Raw genomic sequence first — 27,985 nt, 5'->3', positions numbered from 1 at the left:
CAATAAAAAGTTTTCCAGTTTAAAATAAAAATGGCTTCCCTGGTCACCCTACTCTGAAAACGACTACATTTTCTTAGTTTAAGCATTTACCAGGAAAGTGACATAAGAAGCTAATTAGATGTGAGTAACAGATGATGTGGCTCTGATCTGATTTTTTCTTATAAAGTTCTTTAGCCAACTAAAAGTTTAAGTAAATAATGAGTGGTCAGTATTACTTTTCACATTTGTCTTCTTTGGCCCTATTTTTGGCCAAGTACACTCTTTATTTTTGCCCAGGTTACATAACGAGGGAACCACATTCTTAGTAACACACTGTCATTCTTTTGCATTATCTTGCCTGGATGAAGAAAAGAAATATTTTTAGAGTGTGAATTTCCCAAATGTTCTGAACTATTCTGGGACCGAAATAATAATGTCATAGGGGAAAAAAAAGATAGTAGAGAAAGGGCCAAGTTTTCTCCTCTCTGGCTCATACTGAACGTCTATGGAAAATGCTTCCCTCTCTACCCAGGGAAGTTAGGTGACTGGGAATGAGATAAATTCCTTCCTGACCTCTCTCCTAAGGATGATGAAGAGGATAGACATTTCAGAGAATGTTTTGAAATCTTAGTAACCCAGTCAGAAGTCTGGGGCCACTTTTAATTTTCTTTTTCCCTAATGCTTTGAGAAGGGCAGCTAGGTGGCACAGTGGATAGAATGCTAGTCCTGAAGTCAGGAAGACTCCTCTTCCTGAGTTCAAAATCTGGCCTCAGACATTTACTAGCTATGTGATCCACACGTCACTGCTGTTAAAATGATCTGGAGAAAGAAAGCACAGACTATTCCAGTATTTTTGACAAGAGAGTTGGACACGACGGAAATGAGTGAACAGTCACAAAGTGTTTTGAGATGCTCCATATCAATCAACAAGCATTTATTTACAAGGTGCTTACTATGAACTAGGCGCCATGCTGTGTTGAAAATACAAGGGCAAAAGCCAAACCATCTTTGCCTGCAGGGATCTTACACTCTAATGGGAGAAACAACATGTACTTACATGTATAAAACATATGAAGTACAGTGTGATCTTGGAAAGTGAGGTACTAGTAGCCTGGGTGGAGATAGGGGTTGCCAACAAAACTGGAGGACCAAGAAAAGATTTCTGCAGCACGTGGTCCTTGACCTAAGTCTTAATTTGGAGAAAGTAATGTCTTCTTAAGCCCTAGGAAGCCATTCTAAAGCTATTGAATGAATGAAACAGCATTTATTAAATGCTTACTGTGTATCAGGCACAGCGCTGAACACTGGAAATAGAAATAAATAAGCCGGACAGTGCCTGCTCACAAGGAGATCACCTTCTAAAAGGGAGAAACTCTACATGGAAGCATTCATTCACTGCCTCCTCACTTCTACTTCAGAATTCCTAGCTTCCTTAAAGGAAGCTCAGTTTATCTGCTGCTGCCTCTTAAACAAAGTCTTTCCTGAGGCCCCCATTTGTTACTGGGCTTTCCCCTCCCCTAATATTACCTTGTGTACCTTTCGTGTTCATTTTTCCTCACTGCCCTACAACAGAATGTAAACACTTTGAGGGAAGGGACTTTAAACTGAACTCATTATTTCTCCCCTCGTGCCAAGTCCTTCCTTCTTCTTAACTTCCCTAAAACTGTTGAGGGTCCCACCATCCTTCCAGTCACCCAGACTCACAGCCTAGGGGTCATTTTCCACTCCTCACTTTCTCCCTGGATCTCTCTATCCAATTCATTTCCAGATTCTACTTTAATAATGTCTCATACACATGTCTCCTTAAGCTCCTCACTTCAGGATTGAAGTCTCTTCCCACTCCTCCACTCAACTGTCAACTTGATCTTCCAAAATCTTCCCAAACCATGTTCTCACCTCCCATCTGATAAACCCCATTGATTCCCTATCATTTCCATGATCCAATATAAAATAAAAGTCTTTCATAATTTAGATCCTTCCTACCTTTCCATTTTTTTTATACCTTAATCCCCTCCATGTATTCTGTGATCCAGTGACACACTGGCCTCCTTGTTTCTTGCACAAGACACTCATCTCTTGACTCTCTTCATTTTCACTATCTCACATACTTAGAATTCTCTCCCTCCTTATTTCCTGGTTTCCTTTAAATCTCAGACAAAATTTCACCTTCTACAACAAATCTTTCCTTGTCCACCTTAGTGCTTGAGCCTTTTCTGTTGATTATCTTCAATTCATTCTGCATATAGTTTATTTGTACAGTTGTTTGCACTTGTGCCCCATTAGTGTGTGAATGCCTTGAGAGAAGGGAGCACAATCTTTGCCTTTCTTTGTATCCCCAGAACTTATAACAATTCCTGGCACACAGCAGGTACTTAATAAATGCTTGGTACCCCCAAGCTCCATTTATTCTATTTGTTTACTGGTTCTCTGGGAAAGATGTGGTAACAGGAGGACTTGTAGGAGCCTGCATACAACTTACAAGAAATAGCACAGTCTCTATGGCTATCTTTAGATGGAATCCAGGGAAAGCTTCTTAAGATAGATCCTTATGGCTAACCTTAAATGAACCATGGAAAAAGTTCAATTCAACAAGGGGTACCTATATCCTGTCCTTCCCCAGAATTAAAAGCAGTATTGTCCCCAAGCTTGAAGGATTTATAATCTAATTGAAATAGGAACAGATTACAAGCAATAGAGCAATAGCTCTGGAAGCACATATGCATTTTTGAGCCTCTATGTTCTTCTGTAGTCAGAGAAATGATAGACTCTTAGAATCTCAGAGTCAGAAGGGAAGAAGCAGAAAGCCCCTCAGCAACATCCTTGACAAGTGATCATTCAGCTTCTGCTGAAGTGGGTCTGATATTAGAATGAAATGATACATATGCAGCCTATTTAATAGTTGACAAAAGGTTTACTTAACCTTAGCATAGTAAGAATACTCAATAAGGATACAACATACATTTTGGGAAGACATGGTCCCCCTTATCTCCATATGAAAATGTCAGCAAGGTAGGAATGTGGTGACTTCTAGGGCCTCAAGACATCAGCCAAATCTAAAGAGCCTTGACTCCACGTGGGAGAAGTCTTGTATATACTCTTATGAAAATAGATGATATATCCAGACACTCTGAAAATTTTAGAGTAGATGAAATGCATAATTGGTACAGTCCACGGAGAAAATTACTGAGTAGCAATATGAAAGAGTCATTGGAGAGAGGATAGACTGGAGACAATGAGATAGGTTAGGATATTATTACCATAGGCTTGGTGGTGGTGGTGGTCTTTCATTCTCGAAGAGGACCAAAAAGACATCGCTATTTTGGAGTCAGGATGTAGTGTGTCCAACTGTGGCTGATCAGACCAAGATGAGCTTGGAGAGTGCTACCACAGTTCAGGCATAAATAATCCATATGAACATTTGGAGTGGAAATGTCTCTAAATTTGCACATCTCGTGTTTCTTTTGAATTATTGCAATTCTGCTTTGCTCATAGAGCACAATGCCTTCTTTGATGTGGGCACACCATGCTTGGCAGTCTTGTGTTAGTGTCTTCCAATTGACTCCAAAGTTCTTCGGAGAGACTTTGAAGGTGTCCTTGTATGACTTCTTCTGATCACCATGTGAGTGCCTGCCTTGTGTGAGTTCTCTATAAAATAGTCTTTTAGGCAAATGTACATTTGGCATTCAGACTATGTAGTCAGTCCATCAGAGTTGCTCTCTGCAGTAGAGTTTAAATGCTTAGTAATTCAGTTTGAAAAAGAACCTCAGTGTCTAGTATCTTATTCTGTCAGATGATCTTCAGAATCCTCCTAAGACAATTCAAATGGAAGTGATTCAGTTTCCTGGTATGGCACTGGTAGACTGTCCAGGTTTCACAGGCGTAAAACAATGAGGTCAGCACAACGGCTCTGTAGACTTGTAGTTTGGTAGGCAGCCTAGTACCTCTTCTCCCCCACACTTTCCTTCAGAGTCTCCCAAACACTGAACTAGTTCTGGCAGTGCGTGCCCTAATTAGGGTAGTTGCAGGGGAAGTGGAATCTATAGGAGTTGGCAAATGATTGGATGTGTGGGATGAGGAGAGGAAGAAGGCAAAGAAAAAATGACTCCAAGGTAACTGGAAGGATGGTGGTGCCAGAAAAAGAGAGGAATTAGGAGAGCAAGAAGTTTGTGTTTGGAGAAAGGGTTGGCTGCCCAAGAGATGCTGAGAATTAATAAGACCTGGCAAATGACTAGACACGTGGGGTGACGGTGGATGACTCTCCTCCAGTCATACATATTTCATTGCCTCTAACTTTCCTTCCTTTGACTTGGTTAGGGAGCCCGTTGGCAGGAAGGCAACAGGGATGGGCAAGATATAGAGATTTTAAGTGTGGGAGATGTAAAATGAGGGAGCTTATGTAGAGTGGCCTCAGTCTCTTCGTCTTTTTATCTCCTTTACCTTAGCAATACTAGCCTTAGTCAGGAAAGAACCTAAATTCATGCCTTGCACATCCATGTAGCTCTATGATCCTGGGCAAGTCAATTCAACTTTTTCTTCGAGCCATAATGTCATTAAATGTAAAACAGGCTACCTGCCTCTCAGAACTATTATGGACATCAGTTCAGATAATCTATGTAAAGCACTTTACAACGCTAAAGCATTATGGGAATGTCAGCTATTATTAGCACACACACTGCATTCTGTCCTCTACTTATCTGCCTGTTTATTTTTGTTGGCCCACTTTATCATCATCCATTTAACCTTGCAAACACTCAAAACAATAGGGCCTGGGCCAGTTTTCCTCGCTGTCTGGCTCAATATCATCTCCACAACACTGCATGGATATTGTTAAGATATCATATGATGATTTTTTAAAATTTTCCTCTAAAGCTGCCTTAAAAGCTATTCACAAACTATTATAGTAAAGGAATTAATAAGTGAGCATCCTCAACAAAAAAAAGAACTTATTAATCTTTGCAGAAGTCAGCAGACACTGTTGAAAAGGGAAAACATTTCTTTGACATGAAGGATTTAAGATGGTAGGTTTACAGGGAACTTTGGAGGTCCAAGTGAATGTATCAGATTGGGTATTTAAACAGCAGCAAAAAAACCCCAACTTCAGATGTGCAATAAGCTATCTTAAATAAAAGGACTTCAGCATTTCCCCCAGCCTACTAAGAACTTGCAGTCCCTTTTTCTTCTAGCCCTTCTGGATGCCAGTGGATAACATGCCCTGGCCTTTTAATGAGGATGGCTGACATTCAGGAGTGTCTTGGGCAAAGGAACAGGAATTATCCTCCTCAGATGATCTCAATAGCCTCTGGACGGAACTCCAAGGGTTTTTACTGACCTTAAGGGAAAAAGAGAACTGACTCATTGAGTTAATGGAACGTGCTGCACTCAGAAGGGTAGGAAATACTTAGGATTTATTCTGACTGCTTTAGATTATTTTTATCATGCTGCTGTGAAAAACAACTCTAATAAGAAAACCCAGCAGAGAGCTCAAATCCTGAGGCAATACTGCAAGCTGGCTCAGCCATCGGGTAGTGTTCAACCTGGGATATTGGGCTCTAATTTCTTCATCCCAGCATGGAGGTAATAATACCTTTTCCTTCTCTTTTTAATAGAATACTAAAGATTGGAGTCTTCAGCTCGAAGACACTGGCAAAATTCCGTAACCTTCTTTAATGAATTGACAGAGAAAATGACAAATAGAATCTTAAGACACACTAAAAATAAAGGTACAAAATAAAGACCTCTTTGGTAGGGCATCATACAATTTTCCATGTTTATGGTATTTGTGGAACAATTAAATCACAGAATTACAGAACTTTAGAGTGGCAGGGTTCTAGGCAGCCAATTAGTCCAACCCATATGTAGAAAGAATACCTACTCCAATCCATCTGATGGATGGCCATGCAGCCTTGCTTGGTCTTGCAGTGAATACCTTAAGAGTACCAGTCCACTCTGGGATAGTTCTAAATGCCTCCCTCCTCTCCCCTGCCCTTCAGTCCTTTCCCAGCACTACTCACACTACCAGAGGCAAGGCGATTGTTTGTAACGGAAATAACATTAAAATGATGGCAACATTTAGGATGTAGGCCATCTCCTATTTACTCCTTGATGAGTGATCTCATTGCTTGACTGGCTGCTACCTGCAGATAAATGGGGCAGCACAGACTACAAATCAGTTGAACACAATGAATACTATGTACTATACTTGCTGCAAAAGAGCTGAATTGATGGTTTGTTCTCTATTTTTCTCCATGTTGCTGTAACAAACACTTTCCTTTTAGCTTCTCCACAGGGGCGAGCCTCTTAGCAGTTCAGGTGTCTAGCAGCTTCTGTTAGACTCATGGTAACGAAAGCATTATGCTCAAAAGTCAGGGGAGAGTTAGAAGGAAGAAGGCTGATGTTGAATGAAGCAATTAACAGAAAGAAATAGGGCTGAGCTGCCACTTTCCACAGTTTTTGTCTGGAACAAGTCTAAAAGACAGCTGCTTAACTAGAGACGTGGATTTTCTTGCCTAGCAACAACTTCTGCTAAATGAATATGTGCGCATGTGACAAGAGGAAAGGTGACTGGGAAATGTACTGAAGCTTCTTTAGAAATTTCCAAGACAGAGAACATTTCTGTTGGGGTAGGAGGGAAAATGTATCTTTTATTTTTCCATTGATAAGATAAAAAGTACTCTGCCTACCTGCCTTGTGGCTTTATTACTAGTAGGACCAAAAATGAAATGTGGGGAGGGAGTGGCTTCTACCATTTCTCCATCCCATTCTCTCTGACCTTGCATTCACTTCAGTATTTTTGTACCCCAAGAACCCAGTATTCTGACGCTGCCTAAGGGATCCCATCTAGGATTGCTCCTTCAGGAAGAGATATGGAATAAACTTTACATTTCTTCTACTTCCTCCTTCTCCACCCAGCAGACCTATCATAATTAATCCGTGTGTGTGTGTGTGTGTGTGTGTGTGTGTGTGTGTGTGTTTTTAACAATGAAAATGATTAACTCATGCTAAGGTGTAAATAATGTTGCACCCTTATTCAAGTAGCACAGTCTTCATTTTCAAGGGCTCTTACAGGAATGACTAATGCGGGAATTTTGTGGGTCCCGACAGCAACCCCTTGTAAGGGAAAATACTTTTGGGCAGGATGATCCACTGAAGTGTCCCAATTAAAATATATCACCTACACAGAGGTCCAATTGTGGTTGGCCTGGGCAAGGAGTTGGGACATGGGAAAAATTACTTGGGCAGTAAAGTGATGGAGGGATTGGAAACAGGACAGCCTGGAGGCCAAGAGATAGGTTAGGAACTTATTAACAATAGGCCACGTAAGGTGATGTGAGACAACTCTGAATTGATAATTTTAAGATTTTTTTTTTTGGAGGGGGGAAGGCAGGGCAGTTGGAGATAGGTGATTTGCCCAAGGTCACACAGCTAAGTGTCAAGTGTCTGAGGTCAAATTTGAATTCAGGACCTTCAGGCTCCAGAGCAGTTTGCTTTATGCACTGCACCATCTAGCTACCCCCATAATTATAAGATTCTTAAAGGAGAAAATGTCTTTATAAAGCTTCTTTAGACAGATGCTTATATAGTAAGTACTCAAAACATTATTAAAAGAATAAAGTAAAACAAAAGGAACTCCAAGTATGTTTTCTATTATTTCTAGTAACAGAGTAGAAAGCTTAGATTGTCCATTCCAATAAAAGCAGCACAAGGACTTTCTCAATCAGCTATAACAAAAATAGCTTTCCTTTGTGCATCCACCTTCACACCAGGAATCCCCATCAATGTAATGGAACTTCTTTAGTGGCTGCAAAATGGGGTCCAAGTTCCTATCAGGGTCATTAATGGAAGCAGCAGGTTCCTTATCAACAGAGTGTAACAGCCCTGCTGGGCCTGGCCCAAGAGAAAGGTTCTTCAGCTTCTGCCTCTTTCCAACTTTCCCATTTGCCTTTGAGGTTTTTGTCCTGACAGTTTGGCCAAATACTCGAAGTCTCAGAGCCACATGCTCTAGATATGTAAGACAGTTAAAATTATTTCAGTCAATTTCTAAATGTTTTTGAGACTGCAGTTCTGCCTTACTCCTGGACTCAAAGTGGAACCCTAAATTTGAATCTCATACCTGTCATTTATTAGCAAGGTAACCCAACTGAGCTTCACTTTCTCTGGAAAAGGGGCATAATAATACCTCTATTTACCTGTCTGGTAAGAAACAGTGGCTAAAAGGTAGGCTCATGTATCCCAAGTAGGTGAAGGATAAAAAGAAAGTTCCATGTACACCAGAATATTTATAGAGGGACTTCCTGTATAAGTAAAGAACTGGAAACAAATGAGACATTCACCAAATGGGCAATGGTTAAACAAACTGTGGCAAAAGTAAAGAAGGCAGAACCAGGAAAACAACGTACCCAGTGGCCACAACTACACTATGAATGTAAAGAATACTGAGAATATAATGATGGTGTTCATCATGTGCACAAAGAAAGAGGTGCCTCTCCCCCTCTTTGCAAAAGTGGGGGGCTTTGGGCTGGAACACCACTTTTTTAAATGGGTTGGTTAATTTTGTTGAACTGGTTTTTTCTTTTCTTCTGTTAGGAGTGACTCTCTAGGATGGGGCAAGGAAGGGATACATTGGGAGATACAGGAGATGTTTGTCCTTCATTCTCGAAGAGGATCATGGCATCAGGAAGATGATGTCACCACTCATGTCACTCAAGTGATGAAGTGAGGCAGAGCTGGGCAAAGTCACCAGCCTCGCTTTCTCCTCTGGAGCCATGTGGGTTCAGTGGCCAGATATGGATCAGGATGACTGGAGATGATCCGCACAGGTGATGTAAAAACAAAAATTATAAATGAAAATCCAGTTTAAAAAGAAAGCAAGTTTTCCATGGAGTCCAGAATTCCTGGGTTCAAGTCCTGCCTTTGACCCATAGTGGTGATGTGACCTTGGATGTCACCAAACTTCTCAGTACCTTCACTGAACTTGACAGTCCTAAGATAGCCCATCATTTGGTGCAGTGTTGGCAGCTAATGCATGTCCATGCCTCAGCTGCAGTCTCACTCAGCAACCAGCCTCTGTGTCTGGCACCTCCTCACCCTGGAACATTAATCATCCCTGTGGCTTTCCTCCCCAGCTCCAATCCCCTCCTCCCACTGGCACCAATCTGCATTGAGGGAAACAGTTTCTTCATAAGGGGTTGCTTATCCATCCGAATCAGAGGGCTGGTCCAAAAAATTATCTGTCTCAGGAACAAATATCAAAATGTACGTAAAGCACTCTGCAAACGTCAAGGTGCTCAATGTCAGCTATTATTACTAATAATAAACAATGCAAGCTGCTATATTCATTTTAAGGACAATGAATACTATGCAAATAACACTTAACTAGAGAGTAAAAGGTTAAGAAAATGACATCAATTTTCACTTCTCAGGGAAGTTACTTTTTGCAATCGCATGTCACTGAATTTTTTCCTACTTAGCTGGATTGAATTTAACAAAACAGAAATGTTTTTCTCTTTTGCTCCTCACCAAATCCATTAGTACCAAAGAAACCCGACTCTAAAACTCTGTCAGAGATGTCTGAGTCATTGTTGTAGGGCAAGGTGTTCTTCCTAAAAGCCTAGACTAAACACGGAAACATGAATGGACTTTTCACATTGGATCACTCCTGCTACCCCAGCACATTGTCTGTCTTAGAGATAGAGAGATGTGAATTATGCTTTATCAGTTTGTTTAACCGATCTGTTTCAGGACTGTTGATATCTTGTAGACGAGATCATTACATAACCAAAGGCGCCAATAAAGGTTAGTTAATACATATCAAACATGTCAAGACACAAAGAGGAGAAAAATCAAACACTATCATTAGGAACTCGCATTTAGGCAAAGCAAGGCAAGAAGCTATGTGCCAGCCACTACACTAAGCACCAGGAAGATATATACATATATGTATATAAATATATATATGTATAATATATACATATATATATATATACATAAATGAGGGAGGGGGTTTAGTGTTGAAGTCTGCAAAGTCAGAAACATAGGCAGGTAGAGAATGAAGGCCTGGATGCCGGGGTCACTCCCCCAAGGGACAGCACCATGAGGAATTCCCTAAAATAACCATGGAGAAGGACATCAGCATGATGGAGGAATGTTCCAGGGTGAGGAGCTCCCAGGCACTGAGGAAAGTTACAGGGTGAGGCTGCAGCTGAGGTATAGCGTGGAAGTGCATTAGCTACAGATACGGTACTAAATCATCATTTAGTCGTTTCAGTCACGTCTGATTCTGTGTCTCCATACGGGATTTTCTTGGCAAAGATACTGTAGTGGTTTGCCATTTCCTTCTATTTTACAGGTGAAGAAACTGAGGCAAATAGGGTTAAGTGATTTGCTTAGAGTTACAAAAGTACTAAGTGTCTGAGGCTAGATCTGAACTCAAGAAGATGAGTCTTCTTGACTCCAGGACTGGCACTCTATCCACTGCACCACCTAGCTGCCTACTATACTAAATAGTGGGATCTAAACATGGGTATAATGGATTTTAGAAAACTTGGATCAAAATAAGATCGTGAGTTCCTTGTCACTAGAGGTGTTCAAGCAGAAGCTAGAGAGTATTTATTGGGGATGTTGAGAAGAGATTCCCATACTGAGTAGAAAGTTGGGCTAGATTTCTTCCAACTCTGAGAAACCATGATTCTATGCATTATTCAGTAAGTTGAATCAAAAAAACAGATGACTTTATTCTTTTCCCCATTTAAGAAGGGTCTTAATTAAGCCTGCTCAAACTGATTCATATTCCTCTTGAAATGTGGATACTGGCATTTGGGGTTTTTAAAAGTCTTATGATGAAATTTAGTTGCAGAGAAACCAGATATACAGAAACTGTGAAATGCAAATGTAGAATGATTTCTGTTACCTTTAAAGTTTTAGAATCTAATTTACATTATATTAAAGTGACAGGAACATGGCCACTATATACAACCAAAAAAACGGTCACAGATACATTCAGTGACTTCAGAGAATGAGAAGAACATTGTAGTATAGGAAGGTAATCTGAACCCAGAATGCTTTGCCATGATGATAAAATTGGTTCGTAGTAAGTAAGAACATAAGCAATGTGGGAAAACATTCTCAACAATTTAAAACAACTTTAAAAATTGATATGGTATAAGGTATTTTCTGGTAGTTGGATATTTAAATGGATTTGTGCAGTGACTAGTAGTTTGCAATTTTCCAGTCCAAAAGAACAGTCTACTGAGACAGGTTAATAACACGCAAAAGAAAATGAGATTTTTCCATAGATTCAGATGTCTGTTATCCATGAATTCCATATATACTACTAGGAGTTTTAAATTTTATTTTGGATTGCCTAAGAATACTGATTTCTTTGACAATTTAAAAGATTTTGTTTTTTTATTTTTAAAGAAATTATTTGAAAAATGGCAATAATGTGAGAGAAGATATGACACTCAAAGATCTGAAGAAAACAAATTTATTAATATAAAACAAGCAGAAAAATCTTAACCATTCACATTTATGGGGGTGGGGAAGGAGAAGTGGTATTAACAGAAGTGTTATTAACAGAAAAACCTGAGAAACACATTAATTGCAATGATTGTTGAGTGAGTTTTTTCTTTTTTAAATTCCAAATGAATGTGTCTGCCATAGCCCCTTCTGTTCCCCATAGTTCCCAGTCTGTTTACAGATCTGTGTTACTAAATATAACATGAACTGGGTTAATGCAAGAAAAGGTACATTGATACCTGGTAATTTTTCTCATCTGGACCTGGTTGAGACCCAGTGACATAAACCTCATTTTGAAGTAAAGAAAATATGTAACAGCTCTACTATCAAGGTTTTATGTAAAAGGAAAGCCTCCATCTAACAACATAATTGTAGTTCTTGGTTATAATATAGCAAATCTTCGATTCATTCCCAATTCCTAATTCAATCACTACGTTATTTTAGTTTGGGGAGGATAACTCAGACTGTATAACCTTCCTATGTCTTCAGATCTGGGGAACCATTTTTCTTAGTCATCAATTTCCATTCACTATGGATTTCTTACATTGTAACAACTCCACTTCTCTGAGGACTCACTATGGATTACTGTTGTTGCTGGAGAACTGCACTGCTTGGGCTGGCGACCCTCCTTGTATTTTGGTCCAGACCTCTGTTCTTATCTCCTTAGTTCGCTCTGTTTTGCAAGTGCCCTTGAGAAAGAACCATTTCTAAAAACTCACCTGCAGAGACCTTTAGTCTGAAGCCTTTGATATCAGATCTATTTTAACTCTTGGATTTCTGTCTCAAAAACCTTAAGCTCAATATGCATTAGAAGGGCTAAATACATTATCCTGGAAAAAGATGTGACTGCATTATTCAAGATAAGTTGTAAATGACAGGAAGAGTACAGGCTTCTAAATATCTGGCAGGCAGAGGCTTGCTGATGTCATTTAATCTTGTAAAACTTTTTGAATGATCAACATTTCTGAAACCTGGCATGAAGGGAGATGCTCCTGGCTCATTTCATCTCAATCTGTTCTACTTCATCAATTCATATGTCTTTTCCCTTATGATTAATGTTTTAGTTTGCAGCCACAGACCAAGAGACTGCTCAGGTGGGATCCATGCTACCAAACTCTAACTTGCTACCATGCTATGATACAGGAAACAAAGCGTGCTGGGCTCTGATTATAGTCTCTTGTGTTTTTGAAATACCAACCATGCCAAATCCTACATTAACCTTGAAGTGAGCCAGCTACAGAGGTAGAAGTCTGCCAACAGCTCGCACAGCAAAGAAGACAGGCCCAAAGAAACACAACCTATTTTACAAAATAACACTAAACTAATCCAGTGAATGCATTATGCATTACTCGACACAATTCTATAAAAGAAGTATTATCCTTGTGCCATCTTTCTATCACTGTTTTGCAAAGAATGACAATAAAAGCTGGGAAATCTTTAGGCTAGTTTGTTGTGTCATCAAACAGATATACAGTTTTTCAGAAGGTCTCTACTGCTCACTGGATCCTTTTAAGTTGTTTTTTAGGTAGCTCTGGCTTCTTAGCTGGTCCTGATGAGTCTTGCTGTGCCTTTGGTTTAATCTCATTTTAAACTAATTAGACATGATGAAAAGCTTACCTGTCTGATGCTGAAGAATATTTCAATGATGGTAATTTTGCTTTTAGACGTTTCAGAAACCAATCAAATGAAGCCTTTAAATAGTGTGTTCCTTTTAAAATGGAGAGTCAATTTTGAAATAACTTTATTAGTAGCTTTGCCTAGAAACACCAAATTGTCCATAAATATGGTATTTACATTAGCTTATTTTCAAATGTGTATTTGTCATTGATAAATCAAGCTAACTAAACCGCAAAACACATGCAGAAACCAAGTTGGAGACATTGCAGAAATAAGGGTCTCTTCCTGCATACTCAGTGAGTGACCCAGGATTTTCAAATAAGCATGATATTAGCAAAGAGGTATTTTTTGACTACAAGTTCTTTGACAGCCAGAATACTCCAAAGCCAACACACATCCTACTACCAGCTCAAAAAGAACAAAATAGATTTAAAAAAAACAAAAAACAACAAAATTTGTGTGCAGTAATTAAGAGCTAATAAAAAAAAGGCAGATTAAAAAAACCTCACCTAAACACAGACGCAATTCTGAATGAAACCAAAATCATGGGAATTTAGCACTCTGATAACGCTGTTTCTACATCAGACCCAATGTCTTATAGCAAAATACCTCCTACTGACTGTGTCTTGACATAATGGTTGTGAGCCTTCTGTAACAGTGAGAGTTCATGCTATGGTGGCAGAGAAAATCTTGAAAATTCTTGATCGATCTTCTCCCAGTTTTAAAAAGAGGAAATATGAAAAATTTTTTTTAAATTCCACATGTTGCCATTCCTTTATATGTGATCCATTTATTCTCCAGCTAAATATGTTTGCATTCTATTTCTTTATGAAAAATCTTGTGATGTCGGATCCATGCTTTGAAGCTAAAGATTTCCTTTTCTCCTGGCTTCTTTCTTTGGCTTGTTTAGCAGTTTTCTAAAAGTTAAAAAAGAAAACAAAATAGATACATATAACTATATCAGGGAATGCCCTGCACAGGCTCAAAAACAGAGAGAGAGACAGACAGAGAGACAGAGAGACAGAGAGACACAGAGAGAGAGAGAGAGAGAGAGAGAGAGAGAGAGAGAGAGAGAGAGAGAGAGAGAGAGAGAGAGAGAGAATAAGCAACTTATCTTGGGAAAAAACTCAGTTTTTAAGTGTTTCCCTCCATGTGGAGAAAAGAGGGCCATTGCTGTCTCCAGATAATTTGCAATATATTATTGTTATTGTAGGAGTGGCCTGAATTATAACACTCAAGGCACAGTGATGGCTGTCCTTGCTACATCCTCAGAAGTATGGAAACTCTATCAGAGTTCAGGAGGAAATATTTCCCTATTTTCCAGGTCTACTACATACAGTGACCAGTAGCAGCAACAAATTATCAAGCCAGGACAGGAAAAATTTAGGATACTGCTAAAGAATTGCAGAATGTCAATGCTGGAAGGGCCCTTCTAAGATTATCTAATACCTTACATCACCTTTATACATGCTTCTTCATTGCTGGATTGCTTTTATATATGAAGGCTTTATATCTGATGATTTTATGTACAACTAGTTAGTGGCATAACTAGTACAGAAAATCAGATTTCCTGGTTCTTAGTCCAATCCAATAGTTCTTTCTGCTAAACTGTGTTCAACTCATTACTCAAAATTTCTCATGAAAACTCAATAAAAGGGTAATAACGGAAAGGAGAAGCAGCATTTTCTTCAAGCCCACAATTGAATATACTTTTTTTCTCTTGCCAGATAGGTTCATGGTTGATGGTATAAACTCATGCTAGCAACCTAAACAGCGGATTTAAATCCATAGTAACTACAGAGAAAAGATCATGGTCCTAACATTAGACTAAGATAAAATACAACCAGTATGCTACTCCAAAAGGCAGTTTAAAAACAAACAAATGACCAAATGTAGACTACTCACTAGATGTTTTTATGCAGCCTATCCTTCAACCCAGGTATTCTGAATCCAAGTCTAGGATGCTTTGTGTTATATCCAACTACGTTTCTGATGGTAGGATGGATAGTTTAGGGCTCTCTTAGAAAGACACGGTCAAACATCTTACATCATCCTGCCTTATTTTGTTCATGGAACTTAGCATCTAAAACTCTTTCTTTAAGGGAGACCACAGCTTAGGAAGGGATCCTTTTTCTTCTAAACAACAGCACACACAAGCACAAAGCCCTGACCCCAGGCCAGTGACATACTGGCTGTATGACCTTGCTGAGGTCAACAAGTCCTTTACAGTAATGTGCCCTCGATCCCCTCTCCTCTTATCTTCAATCACCTTCTCTTCCACCCTGCCCTTTCATCTTTAGTTCCTTCTCAATGGGTTCCTTTCCTACTGCTTTTGAACACATTCAAGTCTTCTCCAGCCTTAAAAACAAAGAAAACCCCTTCAATAGGCCCTACCACCCTCTCAACTCCTGCCCTATGTCTCTCTTCCCTTTCTCAGTAAAACTCCTAGAAAAAGCTGTCTACACCTGCTGCTTCTCCTTCTTGACATCTGGCTTCTGATGGCATTGTTCCACTGAAACCACTCTCTCCAAAGTTATTAGTGATCTCTCTTAATTGAAAAACTGAAGAGTCCTTTTTCAGTCCTCATCCTTCCTGGCCTCTGTGTTGCTATGTCACTGCTGATGCCCCCTCACCTCCTGGATATGGTCTGTCCTCTAGGGGTCTTAGTGACACCGCTCTTAGTTTGCCTTCTACTTACCTGGCTGCTGTTTCTCAAGCACCTTTGCTGGCTCTTTCTCCAGATCATGACTCCTTCCCCAAGTTCTGTCCTCAGCCCTCTTTTCTCCATTCATGTTTTTTCTCAGTTATCCCGTCAGATCTCAGGATTTTAGCAGTCGTCTTTAAACAGGTGATAGTTACCAATTTTCTTCCCCAATTTCCCCCAAGCTTCAGTCCCACATCATTAACTGTCTATTGACTTTTTCAAAGTACATATCTCAGAGATATTTCAAACCTAATATGGTCAAAGCTGAACTCATATCTGCCCTCCCAACTGTACCTCCCCCAATTCATCTCTATTTCTTTCAAAGGCATCAACATTCTTTCAGACTCCAGGTCTGTAATCTTGGAAGTAACCTAGACTCCTCACTCTCACTTTACCGAACCAATCAGCTGCCAAATTATACCAGTTCTACCTTTACTTGTTACCTTCTAGTTCTCACATCCAACCCCTTCTTTCTACTCACACAGACACCAGCTTGGTTCAGATCCTCATCATGTCTCACCTAGATTGTTGCAATAGTCTCCTAATGACCACTCTGACTCAAGTGTCTCATCACTATAGTTCACTCTACATATTGTTGCCTAAAGCAAAGCTGACCATGTGATTCTCCCACTCAAAATTCCTCCGTTTAGCTTTTAAAGCCCTTCACAACCTGACCCCAACCTATCTTTTCAGCCTCACTGGATGCTACGCTGTCTCTGCAATGCAGCCAAACGAGGCTTCTCTCTCTTCCTCACTATGACACTCCATTCCTATCTCTGTGTCTACACTGGCCATCCACCATTCCTGGAATGCATTTCCTTTTTGCCTCTGTTCACATAGTACCCCCTCTTCTTTTTAATATTTTGATCAAGTACCACTTTCTTCAGGAAGTCTTTCTTGATCCTCCACAAGGCTAGTGCCCTCTCTCCCAAACTGCCTTGTATTTAATTACTGTGCATATATTTGTATTAGTCATCTCTGCATTTATACTGCATATATTTTAATTTACTTGCATTCTCCATTAGAATGTAAGTTCCTTGTGAGCAGGGATTTTTTTTTTTTTTTAATGCTTGTATCCTCAGCACCTAGCATAGGGCCTGGAACACAAATGCTTAATAAATACTCAATTGATTGATTGAATTTCTGTGGTATTCTCTTGCCTCAGCTACAAATTTGGACCCTGGATGACAGCAAAGATTTGTTGAAAGTAGCAAACAAGTTAATATATATGAAATATTATGGGAAGTATAAACCATAATGTGTTATGTAGTGTAAGCTATTATTATGTTCTGAACTGAACTTGCCTCTGAAATCTGCATTAATGATAAACCATACCACTTCTTTCTTCCCCTTTAACTTCAAAATCTAACTGCCTTTAAGAACCATCAGTTTAACCTGCTTTATACTATAGCTGGTAAAATATACTATGTGCATATTGTTCCTTAATAAAACTTAAATAAAGATGAAAATGACAAGATTCCTGTTTTCCCTTTGTCTCACACATATGCAGATATCACATTCTTATCATTTCTCACTTAGGAGTCTTGGCTTTCCCAATACTGTGAAACAGTCCCAATATTCCAGTATTTTCCAATACTAGAAAATGCATATGCATTTTCCCATAGGTGATAACGACACCAGAGTATTGCTCTTGGTCAAATTTAGTAGGGCTTATTAAGTGCACGGAATACTCTCTAGTGCAGAAAACTACAGATGTTCACAAAAGCCCTGTAATCCCTCCCAATATCCCAAGCTAATGCAGCTACTCTGAGTTCAGAGAAGTTCAAATATAGAACCTTGCTGTTTCTTAGAACTACCAGCTCTCTCAACTTACTAGGAGAGTTTTAGACATCACTGTGAATGCTGACATGGTTCTCAACAAGTTTGAGATGTCTATAGAATCACCCATTCAGGATCAGTGAGCCCAGCTACATACACTACCAGCCCCTTTCTTGTCTTCTTCTATTTGTCCTACTTCTTGCAGAGCTTCTTGTATTTGCGGAAACTGGAGTGCCTTTAGGGATCTGCTTGTTTATTATCACTCAGTGTACAATTGAGGCTGAACCTATGGTCACATGTTAGCTCGTCCTCTGACTCTACTGAGAGCCCAACTGTATCTTGATTAGAAAGAACTACTGAGAAAAGTAGCAAAAATCACCCCAAGAGCCAGGAACAATATCTTGTTCCTAAAATACACGAAAAGGAATGTGCTTCCCTCAGAGGGGGGACGAGAGCATGGCAGTGCCCAGAGCATGGAACTAGGGAAGGTGACTGAACACTGGCCCTGCGTCTCTCCCTGGGTCATTATTCCATCTACCTGGGTTTCAGTTTCTTCACCTTTCAAACGAAGGGTCTGGACCAGAAGATGTATCTCAAAGCTCACTTTACTGCTGCATGCTTTGGTCTATCTGACTGAGAATGAACACCAGCTCTTAGAGGCCATCAGGTGTAGCTTACTGTATTAGATGACAAATGGAGTCAAACAGTATTGTTTCTTAGCTAGACCAGATCAGTCACCTTGAATACAGATTCTTCCTCCTAAGTTTGCCAAAATACATCGCAAATGGCATTTTGATTTCCCAGGGAAGAGAGGTAAAGACATGTGTAAACCTGGACTCACCTCCTTATGACAAACTGTACATAGAGTCTGAAGGTTTTCCAGAGAGCACTGCCCTCCTCCACTGTAGACTGGTCGGATGTGATCCACCTGCCAGAACTGCCCTTCTACAGGGTTTATCATCATCTCATTTAACTGCAATAAAAACATAACACATCAGCACTTTTCAGCCACACGCCATACACTAGAGTAATTGTTGGCTTGGCATTGTGCAATCATGTTTATACAGCAAAATCCTAGGGAAAATACATTACTGTGGCTTTTTATAGCTTTTATTGTGCAGAGAAAAAAAACCTCAGGGTTAGCAATTTGGTTTATTCCTCGTAGGCAATAAGAAATCTGTTGTTGAAAGAAGGATTTTTTTTCACCTAACTCACTTTGATAGAATTTACAAGCAAGTATAAAGTATCAGACTCCCGACAGATTGGAAAAAACACTTGCAGCTGCACCTTTGAGTTAGGTTACATACTTATTGAAGCAAAATTCTTAGAAAAGAAAAGAACAGATTGGAAATTAAGTGCTTTGCATATGACTGACCCAAGCAGCCTTTAATTGCTGACCTAGATGCCTTGGCTACTTTATCAACGACAGTTTAAGTATTAATAGTTCCCACCAGAAGTAAAAGTGGCCTCAATTCTAGCCATCTGTAAGATACATTCAGAGGCACAGTATCACTGCGAAACCAAGTAAAGTCGACTTACAAAGGTCTATGGGCTAGAACCTCGTTTTTTAATACAAATTTCTTTAGCATCCTTGTTTGAAATATACTGAGTTTACCATTTAAAATAACTCCCATTTAGGCCATCCCACATATGCACACTTTATATTTAACCAACAATGACCTACATTGAAATAGTGTGCAATATTACCATCTTGCCTGGGGTAGCAAATCTAAATCAGACTTCAGCAGTGGTGATGTTTAAATATAAGATGACTATTACAGGTAGTTTTTATTTTCTTTTTCCTAAGCCAGGAAGAAACTAAAATTATCAAAATTTGCCATTTCAGGAGCCATAGAATTCTTTGGCATAGCACTAAAGGACTCATAAAAAACTACATTACAGTTGTTGAATTGGGCAGTGGCATGATCAATAATGGCTTGGCCCTAAGGAGCTCAGGTAGCACACTTGAGTTGAATCAGAGATATTCAGCTATAGTGTTATAGTCTTCCATTATTTTCTACACCAACATTTTCAAATTCTGTCAGATCACAAACACACACACACACACACACACACACACACACACACACACACAATTCAGATGTTCATATGGGCCAATCTCCCGCGTGTATGTGCTGGCTCTATCAGAAGCACATATAAAAGACATATAAAATCTATGGTCTTCCGCAAAACGGCTTTAAATCCTTTAAAAAAATCTGTCCAGCTTTTGACTAATTCGCATTTTTTTGTTGCAAGCAATATCCAATTAGACAGACCCTTCTAATCTCAAGGCGTTCCCTTACTGCTCACTGATATGCTCCCACTGAGGCACATTTCTTCATAGTGGCCATAGAGCCAAAGACTCTTTGAACCTCAGAGCTGGAAGGGATGACCTTAATCCCTACTATTTAGTCCAATCCCAACTTGAAGCAGGGATACCCTCTAAAGCAATAGTGACAAGGGGTATCCCCACTTTGCTTAAAGAAATCCAAGCATAATAAGGCATGCTCCAACTCCAGGGGTGTTTCACTTTATTTTCTGACAGATCTAATGAAGTCCCCCTGCACCTCTCCCCTTAAGCCAGAATATGACTCCCTTTCATTCTTGCCCACTGGGCTTCACTGTCTTTTCTGGGGCCAACCATAACAAATCTAAGTCATCTTTCAAGACTCTGGGACTTCTGGTAAGGGTAGGAATGGGAGGGAGGAAGAGGCTAGGAGGGCAAAAAGGAAAGATGGCACTGGTAGGAAGGCTTGGGGTGGGGTCTGAGTGGTCTGGAGCAGGGTAAAATTCTATCTAAATATAGTATTTGATTTTTTTGGCTGTCTTGTTATACTTCTGATTCACACTGAGATGGCAGACAGTCCACTAAAGCTACCAGGTTTTTAAAAACTTAATTGCTCCTAAGCTGTAGCTTCCCTATCTTCTACTTGTACAAGCTGATGTTCCTGGGCCCAACTACAAGACTTCACATTTATTGTAATTCTAGAGTGTTGAGATTTTTCTTTTTTTTGTCCCTTATCTAGTTATCTAATGTTTTAAGCATCACTCCCAGGCTGGTGTCATCTAAACTTTGATAAGAATGCCATCTATGGTTTCCTCCAAATAAATGATTAAATAATGGCCAGCAAATGCTAGCATTTTGTAGTAAGCAAAATGCTTTACAAAGGACTCATTTTATCTTCATTACAACCCTGGCAAGTGGGTACTATTATTATCACCATCTTATAGAGTCTGAAGTTGGATTTGAACTCAGGTCTTCCTGACTCCAGGTCCAGTGCTCTACTCACTGAGTCAACAAGACACCTCTGGAATCCACTTCTCTTTAGTACTATTAATGGAGCAGAAGCTTTTAACCTATATTCATTCTGTCAGTTGTAAAATATTTTATTCATATGACATAACATTTGTACTTTTTGATGTTATTTTGCAATTATTTTTATGTTATTTTTCTTTGGTGTATCCTGGAAGCCTCTGGCTTAAGGCAAGAGAGAAAAATGGAGACTAGCACTCCTGGGCAGACACTCCACTCCTATGGAAAGTCTGGCATGAGTCTCCACAATTAAGTCATATCTTTCAGAAATCCATAAGGCCAAAAATTCACACAAAAATTCCAGGTGAAATGTTTTACTAGATCTCAGTGTCCATTTTAACCTATCTGTCGAAAAATACTTATTAATTTAAATCAATTACAACTCAATATTATTAAATGAAAATGTATTCTTTTTTTTTTAAAACCTGAAAACAATTACTAGCATTTTAGTCAAGAACAGGTGGTTCATGAAAGAGTAATCACTGTCTAGCCCTACACAATCACACACAATAAAGTATACAATTTTGTTCTAGATTGCAATTTTATATTAGTTATTGGCCTTAGAAATCAGGCCAGAAATCTAATTGAATGATGATGATGATGTGTCAAATATAAGCCACTTCAGGATCATAAATGTTTCAGTTTTATTACATTTTATAACAGAACAGAAACCCAGTCATATTCTCAGTATAATGCTTTGAGCTTTCATAGGTTTTCTTTCTTCTACAATTTTGCATTTCAAAATGCTCCCAATGAGAACTATGTTGCTTTCCCACCCCCACCCCATCCTCCATAGGAGTATGGTATTTTTATGTTTTACCTGTTCTATGGAGAGTTTTGAGATCCAAGTGGGTTGCAGAAGATTCTTTCGCTGATTTTTAGGCGCATCTCTGAGAGAAAGGAAGAGTTCCTGGGCATTCAGATTACAGAGCTGACACACACCATGCTCAGTTTCAAATACTTTAGCACGTAAGTAGCTGTTATTTGATCGAATCCAAAATTCCTCTTGACATTTCTGAGAACAAAACCGTGAATCCCAAGCGCTCACTTTGTACTGTTGGCCAGATTGGCAAGTAGGTTGTTGACAGTGGAGACAAAGTGGATTTCCTTCAATATCCAGAGCCTGTAAAAATCCCTTAGATGTAGAAGGTTGTGTGGTGAGATCATCTTGGACTGGGCTACAATGAAGAAGTCAGAGAAACTTTTAGAAATTTCTTTCAACTGAACAAATGCTATAAGCTAGAACTCTCACATTCCCTATAAAGTACTAATTGGCTGACTCCTTATGCCAAAGAGATGACTGGACCATGGGTGTCCCAAAGCTTTGCCAGCTAAGAAAAGTTCTGTCAAGCCCTAACAACCTGTAAAGGCTGGCATTGGATTCTGGCTGTCATTCAAGGTTGGGTCCACAGAATTCTGGAGAAGCTCATCAGGAAGGTGAGTCATGTGATGTATTGGGTGGGGAAGGGTGCATAGTAATAGTCTAATAAGTTGTAGAAGGGATGCAATTTGTATTGCTCTGACCATGTCAGTCCTCTGCCCAAGAAACTTCAATGATTCCTTACTGCCTTTAGAATAAAATACAAATATCTCTATTTGGCCTGCGATGCCCTTCTCCAGGTGGCTACAGCCTCTCTCTACAAACTTAAAATAACTTCTCCCTCACACACTTGACATTCCAGGCAAATTACTCTACTTACTAATACTAGTATCAAATATTCTGTCTCCTGCCTTCACACCTTTCCATAGGCTGTCCCTATGTATGGATGCTCTTTTCTCCTTCATCTGTCCCCTGGAATACTTAACATTTCCTTCAGAGGTCAGCTCAGATGCCCTCTTCTTTAAGATTACTTTCCCAATTTCTGATATTACTTTGATATTTGATATTGTGTTTATTTTACATCCATCTTGTATTTATTAGTATGTGTATAAGCCAGACATTCCCTCCTTGAGGGATGAGGCTGCTATATTTTTGACTCTGTACCCCTATCATCTATCAAAGCACCTTGCATATAGTAGGCACTAAATTAATGCATGTTGCCTGAATGAATGAACAGCTAGAGAGAAGGCTATGAGAATCAAATGAGATGAAAACTGTAAAAAGAACTTAGCACAGTGCCTGGAACATAGTAAGCACTATATAAATGTTAATAATAATAACATTAATATCGTTATATCTGCTTTATGTAATTATTTCACCTGAACTTGTGAAATCCCAGCTGTATTATAAAGTATTATAAATGATAAGTATTCTATAATATAGTACAGGAATGTATGCACGAATAAACCTCTATTAAATTCAAGGTTCGTGGGCACAGTCAGTGAACTAGCATTTATTAAGTACTTATAATGTGCCAGGCACTGTTATCCAGTGCTAGTTATCCAGTGGTACAATCTATAGCCATTCTTTCATTATCTGTAACAAGGAAGGTAAAGCAGTGCAAAATAATAATGCTTAAAATTTCATGTTTTAGCTTTAGAAGTTGCTTCTATTTACATCTGAATATTAAGTGTTTTGGGTGCTCTGGGAGTTAAAATATTTTGAACCAAATAATAAAAAGGATTAAGGCAGAAGAAAACTTCCAGTTTCTGTTTCTAACTTTTTTCTTTTTCCACAAAGAAAAAGACTCTCCTTTTAGACAGATGCATAACACAAGCCAATATTAAAGCTAACCTCTCAAATTCTCCCTAAAATTTTCCAGTTCACACTCCACACTTATCAAATTAGAAAAAAAATAACTGCAAAGTTTTTGGAAACATTATATTCATACATTGCTGGTAGAACTGCAAATGGGTAGAATTTTTTTGGAGGATTCTTAGGCAACAGAAATAATAAATCACAAAGATAAACCCTTGAACCTCATAATTATGTGTAATTGCAAAGAACTGGAAACTAAATATTCAGCAATCTGTGAAATGGTTGAGTAAACCTTTGCTTATCACTGCAATAAAATGCTACAACTCTATAATAAATAATAAATATGGGGAAATGAAAATAAATTTAGAAACAATATTTTCTGGTTTAAACTTTCTAGAGATAGGGTTTGGTTTCTTTGTTCTTTTCTTTTTTTGGTTTAAAAACCTTTCTCTTTCAGCCCTTAAAAGAAGCAAAGTTCCTCTTCATATCAATAAAGCAATTAAGTAAGGAAGGTGGCAATATTAATAAAATTTAAAAGATATGCCAATGACTATCAGTCTATTTGTAAATGACTTAGAATTGATTGTAGTCAAGTTAGAAACTAAATACCTTTACTCATCTGCTCAGTATATTAGAATAAAAGAAAAAATATATTTTCTGATTACATTTTACATTACTAAATAGAGGATAACAACATCTGTCTGAGCTCCTCATACAGCGTATAAGGCTCAAATGACCTAATATATATAAAATTACTTTGAAAAATTCCACAGAAATGGCAAGGTATAATGATGATGCTGTATCTTACTAGCATTAAAAACCTACTGTATAGTAGTTTTCCATGTTTCTGTAGCAGAAGAATTTTGGTTTTTAGAGGAAAACCTGGATTCCTTTGTGACCACACGGGTGCTGCCCCCATCATTCTGCACTTTGTTCACAGCAGCTGTTGCAACATCTTCTTTAGTTATGTATCTACAACAATGGAAAGTTACTTAAATTTTTTCTCTTTTATAATATCACAATTTAAAACAAAAAGACATCTTCCTGTCATGTTTAGATGATCCTTGCAATATCGGTGGTAGAAAAATGCAAGACAAAATATTATCAGGTCTGAAATGTAAAAAGGGAATTTATTTTGTTAGCACATCTCCATTACAGCGGTTCATATATAGATATATGTATGTATGTATGTGTATACATACACATACACATCTTTTCCTTCCAAACTGTGCTTTGCATGACTTCACACCTAAGATATCCAAATACCATTTATATTTATTTGACAAATGTTCATTTAGAAAACCAAACAGGCAGGAGTATCACTGCAAAATGTGCCATTTGAGTACACATTAAGTACACAAAAGTAGCCACCACTCTTGGGTGTCCAATTTCCTGTACTGTGCATAAGTCCTCTAGCTTCAGCTGACCTGCCTCCTTCTTCACCTTCCTTTTTAAGCTTGGCCAAATTTATGTAATATAATCAAACGTGATGGGGGAGTCAATCTGTTCTAGTACACTATTTAGGCCCTTTTTTAGTTTACTGACTTGGGTCCTGTCTTCTGAAAATCTGAAGGTCATTTCCATAATCACTAGTACATACAGGGCTCACTGTACCTTTCGTTAAAATACAGCCATCCTTGAAGTAGGATTCGGAAACTCATTACCCAGCACTTCTGATACTACACAACAGTTTAGAGACCGGAAATGAAGAAGAATGTTATTCTCAATTAAAACAACAGGGGATTTTAAGTAGGTGGAATGCAATTACCCAATTAATTCCTTTTAATTAGCATGTCCTAGTTTCTCTGGGTAGTTTACATCTCAGATTTTTTCCTTTCTGAAAAATTAGTCAAAACTTACACATTTTTATGTAATTTGGTCTACTACCATATCTTATGAGTTCAACAAGTTGGTAAAAATCTCATCAAAATCAAATCAGAATGGGTTTCTCTAGGGTTCCCTAAATTCAACTCTTTCTTTATCTTAATTTTTCCCCATTGATTCACCTATTTTATCCCCTAGAGTAGCATTTCTTTGCCATATTTTGCCATACAAATAAATTCAAAATATTTCTTGTTGATAATAGAAAGAATTTCTAATTTTGAGAGCAAGAGGGATGTTATTAAGCTTCTCCTCAGGTTTTATTCAACATTTATAAAACCTGAAAACCAAATTCAGTGACTTAAAAAGGTAATAAAGTATCTATTCAGAGGCTTGAGAACCAGAGTAATCTTTTTATTTTTTTCTATAAGAATTCCATGAATAAGTATCTGAAAAATCATACAAATCAGATCAAATGAGAGCAGCTTGACGATCTTCACAGAAGCTAGGCAGAGCCCTAGCCTCTAGGCAGCGCTCCTTTAACTGTGGGTCATGACTCCACAGTTTAAGAGCTGAAGGGTGTGAGTGGAAAAAGTTTAAGAAGTGCTGCCTTTGAACACAGCTGGAAAAAAATTAGGAAAATATAGACAGGAAAAGATTTAAGCTTTTAGAAAGGATACAGGGCAAAGTTAAAAACAAGAAAGCAACCAAAATAAACAGTGAATAGAAATAAGTAAGATTTCTGAGCAATATATGAGATAGAAAAAAATACACAACACTGAAAATACTGAATCTAAATTATTAAAGATTGTATCAACTAAGGCCCTGTGATTAGAGGACAGAATGCTGGATAAAGACTCAGGAACAGCTGGGTTTAAATCCCTCTTCTGACATTTTTCAGTGACATGAGGATGAGCGAGTCATGTATCCCCTTTGAGCCTTAAGCAACTCTGCAAGACTATAAATTAAAACTTAGTTGCAATCTACACAAAATCATAGGCCTGTAACCAACAAAGTTTATATTTATAAAGGAGTCGGCAATATCTTAGAAGCAAGACACTAAGTCACTGATCCCTGCTTTTTAAAGATGCTGCTAGTGGGGTAGCTAGAAGGTAAAGGGGCCATACTGGAGCTGTACCAACCTCAACTCCTGTGAAACCCGTCACTGCACCTCTACTCCCATGTGGCTGACCAGTGCTACGAATCACACAGCTGCGCTGCACAGGTCCAGCACCAGCCTTGGTTGTCTGCTCTAAAATGAGCCTTCACTGTGATAAAGAAATCCTTTCATTCCTTAAACCATTCTCCCGAGATACATGGGACCATACAAGAGAATAAAACTGATTAAGAGATATCCACAGCTGACATTTACATGGTGTTTTAAGGAACTCAAACACTTTATGTAGACTGTCTCATCTGATCCTCATAGCAGTGGAGACAGTGGGGCAGAGTGGGCAGAATGCTAGACTTGGAGTCAGGGAACACTTAGGCTCAAACCCTAACTGATGCTTATTAGCTGTGTTATCATGGATGAGTAACAACCTTTCTTAGACTATTTTCTCATCTATAAGACGGGGAGAGCAAAACACATAGTTGCTAACTCACAGGGTTGTTTTGGGGAAAGCTTTATAGAAACGTAAGTTGCTATTATCAGTAACCTTTGGACAGAGGTAGTGTTACCGGAATGGATCTCACTGTGATTACGAACCAGGCAGATTGCTCTCTTCTATTGTTTCTGAGAAATTTTCCAATTATATAATTATAAAACAAGCTGTGGGGGCAGCTGGGTGGTGCACTGGATAAAGTGCTGGGCCTGGAGACCAGAAGACTTGTCTTCCTGAGTTCAAATCTGACCACAGACACTTACTGACTGTGTGACTGTGGGCAAGTCACTTAACCCTGTTCGCCTCAGTTCATCATCTGTAAAATGAGCTGGAGAAAAAAAATGGCAAAGCATTCTAGTATCTTTGTCAAGAAAACCCCAAATGGGGTCACAAAGAGATGGACACAAAAACAAGCTGTTAATGTACAACTTTCTATTACATGTTGCTCCTATGTGAATATCATAAAAAGAGACAGATAAAATGGGTGGAGATTCATACCTTTTGGTACTATTTTGTTTAGTCTGTTGCTCTGTTATCTCATTCAAAGCCAGAACAGGGCTACAAAAGATAAGGCCACTTCTTCTGATAATTCTTTGCTTCATGGCTGTGAGACTATTCCACTCTCGCACAAACTTCAAAATCTGGCAGAGAATGAGACATTGAAAAGAGCAGAGAAGCAGATCATAAGCTCAGTGAATATAAAACAGTGATCCTTCTTAAGAGATTTAGCCACATGAAGCAGTGGAAAACCAATACTTCAAAGTTATCTTCAAAATAGTACTTTGAGTGCAGTGATGACAGATTTATTTAATTAGATATATTTGAAAGGAATTTACCATGGTCAGCTCTGTGACATGCAAGTCTCATTTACCATGAGTTTTCTAGAGGAAATTTATAGTCAGGCCACAGCAGGCTCAGCAAGCTTGACAATCAGTAGGGAAAGTCACTTCTGTTCACAGGACCTTGGCTTTCTTATCAGTAGCATGAGGAAGGAGGATTCCATGACACTTAGGTCT

The 27,985-nt window shown here is 38.7% G+C and overlaps 1 protein-coding gene and 1 long non-coding RNA gene across 6 annotated transcripts in view; one reads left to right on the top strand and one right to left on the bottom strand.

Annotated features, from left to right (window-relative positions):
* Positions 1 to 11,445: 11,445 nt before the first annotated feature.
* The window catches only part of ZRANB3 (zinc finger RANBP2-type containing 3), a 199,083-nt gene continuing 182,543 nt past the window's right edge, over positions 11,446 to 27,985 (bottom strand). For all 5 annotated transcript variants that reach the window (XM_072613230.1, XM_072613233.1, XM_072613229.1 and 2 more), the window contains 5 exons: positions 27,468 to 27,610; positions 24,370 to 24,516; positions 21,727 to 22,084; positions 18,435 to 18,566; positions 11,446 to 14,027 (listed from right to left, as the gene is read on the bottom strand). In XM_072613230.1, coding sequence (XP_072469331.1) covers positions 13,929 to 14,027; positions 18,435 to 18,566; positions 21,727 to 22,084; positions 24,370 to 24,516; positions 27,468 to 27,610 — 879 coding nt within the window. In that variant the 3' untranslated portion in view covers positions 11,446 to 13,928. The remainder of the gene's footprint in view (positions 14,028 to 18,434; positions 18,567 to 21,726; positions 22,085 to 24,369; positions 24,517 to 27,467; positions 27,611 to 27,985) is intronic.
* The window catches only part of LOC140506251 (uncharacterized), an 85,759-nt gene continuing 79,845 nt past the window's right edge, over positions 22,072 to 27,985 (top strand). The window contains exon 1 of the long non-coding RNA XR_011967838.1: positions 22,072 to 22,343. This is a non-coding gene — a long non-coding RNA (uncharacterized lncRNA). The remainder of the gene's footprint in view (positions 22,344 to 27,985) is intronic.

This window comes from Notamacropus eugenii, chromosome 5, assembly GCF_028372415.1.
Source record: "Notamacropus eugenii isolate mMacEug1 chromosome 5, mMacEug1.pri_v2, whole genome shotgun sequence".
Taxonomy (NCBI): domain Eukaryota; kingdom Metazoa; phylum Chordata; class Mammalia; order Diprotodontia; family Macropodidae; genus Notamacropus; species Notamacropus eugenii.
This window is presented reverse-complemented; position numbering and strand designations above follow the sequence as displayed.